Source organism: Gigantopelta aegis, chromosome 6 (genome assembly GCF_016097555.1).
Source record: "Gigantopelta aegis isolate Gae_Host chromosome 6, Gae_host_genome, whole genome shotgun sequence".
Taxonomy (NCBI): domain Eukaryota; kingdom Metazoa; phylum Mollusca; class Gastropoda; order Neomphalida; family Peltospiridae; genus Gigantopelta; species Gigantopelta aegis.
Genome location: NC_054704.1, coordinates 31,121,959 through 31,126,400, shown reverse-complemented (window position 1 = coordinate 31,126,400; position 4,442 = coordinate 31,121,959). Strand labels below are relative to the sequence as shown.

The 4,442-nt window shown below is 40.6% G+C and overlaps 1 protein-coding gene across 1 annotated transcript in view; it reads left to right on the top strand.

Moving 5' to 3' along the window:
* The first annotated feature begins 864 nt into the window (after nt 1-864).
* LOC121374483 overlaps nt 865-4,442 on the top strand; it is a 4,900-nt gene continuing 1,322 nt past the window's right edge. The window contains exons 1-2 of the mRNA XM_041501581.1: nt 865-1,171; nt 3,293-4,442. The exon at nt 3,293-4,442 is cut by the window's right edge and continues 340 nt beyond it. Of these exons, the coding sequence (XP_041357515.1) occupies nt 865-1,171; nt 3,293-4,442 (1,457 nt within the window). The remainder of the gene's footprint in view (nt 1,172-3,292) is intronic.

Below are 4,442 nucleotides of genomic sequence, written 5' to 3'. Positions count from 1 at the left end.
TACCAGGGTACATGTAATAGGCAGGAGGCGATATAGTGGCTGACTGTGTACGTAAAATGTCAATGTCAGACTCACTGATATTTATTGATTAATTGGTTGATGAGTATATCAGCCAGTTGATATCAATGACTCTGAAATTGGGATGTTTTATAACCTTGGATACAAGAGTCATATTTTTTCCTTGCCAATGGTAGTTTAAAGAATGTAAATCCTAACCAAATGACATAGAGTGTGGATTAAAATCCAGGCTGAAAATACAACGGGATAGATTCCAGGCTCTTTTTTTTTTTACGAGTCAAAACCCAGGCCAAGCTACTAAATGATATAGGCTATCATTTAGTAACTTGTATTGATGTGTAGTAGGACAGTTATAATTTAAAAGCTAAATTGAGTTATGTCACTTAGCCCATGTTTTCGTAATTTTATACGGTGATTCAATACCCTGGCTTCATATAATAGCAACAACTGACTATACTCAGTTGTGTGTTTATTCTTTTGTAATACATACTAAAACAGTTTACACACATGTAAAATGGTATTAGCATTTTGCACACTTCCAAATATGTCAAAGAAAATGGTACAGATGGTGAGACATCATACAAACCAGACAAACTTTTTCATTGTCATAAAATTATCAGTGAAATACCCCCTTTTGCCTGTACTTTACCTACAAAAATGTGTATGAGATACCTATCAAAGCAGAATGCAGGAAATAGCATCTAGAATTTAAAAAATGTCCGGGTGAGGGGAGACATGCCACTTGACCACCCCCACCCCCCAGCACTCATTCGCCTCCCGACGTTTCACAGTACCTACCAGCCTTATGTCCGATGGCTTAACCACGACACCACCGAGGCGGTATCGATGCACAGATTGCGAAGGCGCTCTTGTAACCTAACGTCCACCAACCTGTCGCTGAGGTGGGCTGCCAATAGCATCCTGCTGGGTGATGGTGCTCACTGTCGCTTACTCACGTTGTGTGTTGCCAATAGCATCCTGCTGGGTGATGGTGCTCACTGTCGCCTACTCACGTTGTGGGCTGCCAATAGCATCCTGCTGGGTGATGGTGCTCACTGTCGCCTACTCACGTTGTGGGCTGCCAATAGCATCCTGCTGGGTGATGGTGCTCACTGTCGCCTATTCACGCTGAAACCATTCGATGACCCGCCAGGTTGAGGGGTGGTAGTAGCCCACACGGTTGAAGAACATGTTGTTCCAACCTTTAGTCTATGAGCCGAGACCCCAAGTTCGACCATTTCGTACCATCCGAGGGCACCAAACTTAACTAGGCTTTTTTAATGTAGATGTATGTATATGGATTTCAACACAGATGATGGTCTTTTGTTGAAACCCAAAATATCTTAACTGCCGGTGTTCGTCCCAAAATGTCCTAATTAAGACATCTTGGGCAGTTGGGACATTTTGGGCTTCAACAGCTTTTCTGCAGGGTAGTTTAAGGTCAGAAACTGAGTTTTTGTAAAGAGGAGGTATTTTTCTAAAAATTTAATAACGATTCTGTATTACAGAGATGTTCTAGGGTCGTAAGACGTAGTGGGCCGATACGCCTTGGTCCGTAAAGTACGCTTTGTAAGCGTTTTGTCGGCGTGTAAGCGCCTTAAATTAATTGCCGCTACGCGTTGATTGCAAATGCTTTAGAAAACAATTACCACGATTACCGATTACCTCTTGCAAACAACTCGTGTAACAGTATCTCAAGCACACTTAATCACCATGACCGGTAAAACACTTTCTCAATACCAAACAATGGAACAGCCTCAATACCAAACAATGGAACAGCCTTTAGTTCACGTTCTTGTGTTCCTATTATTTGTATCCTCCTGTTAACCATCTTGTCAAAATTAGAATGTGTATGTTCCTCTTACGCCGTTGCATAACGGCTTGAGTGTAATAAAGTTCTGCTTTGTTCTGTTCTGTTAATTGGTATTTGGTAATTTTACCAGACAACTATCTACTGGGACCGCTAATCCGCCAGCATGGCGCTTAAGCGAAACGGGATTCCCGTGCTGAGCAGTCAAGCTTCAAGACCTATCAAGGAAGAAAACTATTAATCTGTATGCCATTAAATAGATAATTTTAATCACACAAACTGGAATGCCCGTGTCAATATTCACCATGAATTCATTAGGAACTATTTCCAGCTAATTAAGGTATTACAACATAATTTTAATCCAAGATGGCCGTCAATATATTAGCAAGAACAAGGAAATAGTAATTTAAGCATTTTTCATCAACTAGGAAGAAATGTGTATGTTTTGTTTTGAGATATTTTATTGATGAAAAAAGAATCAAAAGGATTGCACAACAGGCAGAGCCTATATAAGTGCTCTCTTAAACAAGATGGACATCAGACAATATTCATAATCATATATATCTAAAGCATAATAACAATGTCCAATGGCATAAACTATTTAACATAATTAATATTTTAAAAAAATGTGTATGTTATTGAATTAATTTTATGCGCAAAGGAATTCACTTGCTAACTGATATATTGCATGATCATTTAAATCCATGATGGCCATGAAAATGCTGCCAAGAACAAGAACAAGAATATCTTACATTTTATATATTTTCCACAAAGAGTAATTATGTATCGTTTTCTATATGGCAAACATTTCAGTTTTCGTATTTACGTTCTAATACAAAGAAACTTTATCATTGCATGAATTCAATGCATGAATCCAAGATTCCATAATGGTTGTAAACACAAAGAATGACCACACTTTAAATGTTTAACATCACCTTAATTCAATAATTTTGAAACCAATTGCTAAATTTTATAGGAAAACGTTAAGCTGGAACTAATCTAGGTGGCGTTCTTTGTCACCTATGTTGTAAAGTAATATTATGGTTATCTCCCCTGACTACAATTTAGCCCAAACATATCTACATATAAAGTTGAAAGATATGGACCAAGTAAGTTAACAGTGCTAACCTTGCTGTGAACATACGGACATATGCATGCAAATCACAAGTGGTGAATGTTTATGTTACGGGTGGCTGAAAAGTTCTGTGTTTAACGACGAATGATGTATAGAACACCGATGTCAGTTTGCTTAGCTTAGCTTAGTAACTGGTTTAACGTGTCCATATACCACTAGGGTTTCGAACACGCCTACCCTGAGTCCGGCCTCCGATAGGATCGGGGGTCTGACTCGGGACAGGGTGACAGTTTGCATGTATTCCGTACAATACTGTCCATTGCTTATAGGGTGCATGAACCAAATACATTACTTGGTAGTATATTTCTGCAGACATCAAAGTGACTAAGTATTTTATGCTGAAGGAAACGGGCAAAACTGGCTTCTGTTGTGTCATCAAGCATCTCCAACTAAAAGGACTACCTTCAACATTGAGGTGGGCAGCAAAGTTCAAAACTGGCTTCTGTTGTGTCATCAAGCATCTCCAACTAAAAGGACTACCTTCAACATTGAGGTGGGCAGCAGAGTTCAAAACTGGCTTCTGTTGTGTCATCAAGCATCCCCAACTAAAAGGACTACCTTCAACATTGAGGTGGGCAGCAGAGTTCAAAACTGGCTTCTGTTGTGTCATCAAGCATCTCCAACTAAAAGGACTACCTTCAACATTGAGGTGGGCAGCAGAGTTCAAAACTGGCTTCTGTTGTGTCATCAAGCATCTCCAACTAAAAGGACTACCTTCAACATTGAGGTGGGCAGCAGAGTTCAAAACTGGCTTCTGTTGTGTCATCAAGCATCCCCAACTAAAAGGACTACCTTCAACATTGAGGTGGGCAGCAGAGTTCAAAACTGGCTTCTGTTGTGTCATCAAGCATCTCCAACTAAAAGGACTACCTTCAACATTGAGGTGGGCAGCAGAGTTCAAAACTGGCTTCTGTTGTGTCATCAAGCATCCCCAACTAAAAGGACTACCTTCAACATTGAGGTGGGCAGCAGAGTTCAAAACTGGCTTCTGTTGTGTCATCGAGCATCCCCAACTAAAAGGACTACCTTCAACATTGAGGTGGGCAGCAGAGTTCAAAACTGGCTTCTGTTGTGTCATCAAGCATCCCCAACTAAAAGGACTACCTTCAACATTGAGGTGGGCAGCAGAGTTCAAAACTGGCTTCTGTTGTGTCATCAAGCATCCCCAACTAAAAGGACTACCTTCAACATTGAGGTGGGCAGCAGAGTTCAAAACTGGCTTCTGTTGTGTCATCAAGCATCCCCAACTAAAAGGACTACCTTCAACATTGAGGTGGGCAGCAGAGTTCAAAACTGGCTTCTGTTGTGTCATCAAGCATCTCCAACTAAAAGGACTACCTTCAACATTGAGGTGGGCAGCAGAGTTCAAACCTGGCTTCTGTTGTGTCATCAAGCATCTCCAACTAAAAGGACTACCTTCAACATTGAGGTGGGCAGCAGAGTTCAAAACTGGCTTCTGTTGTGTCATCAAGCATCTCC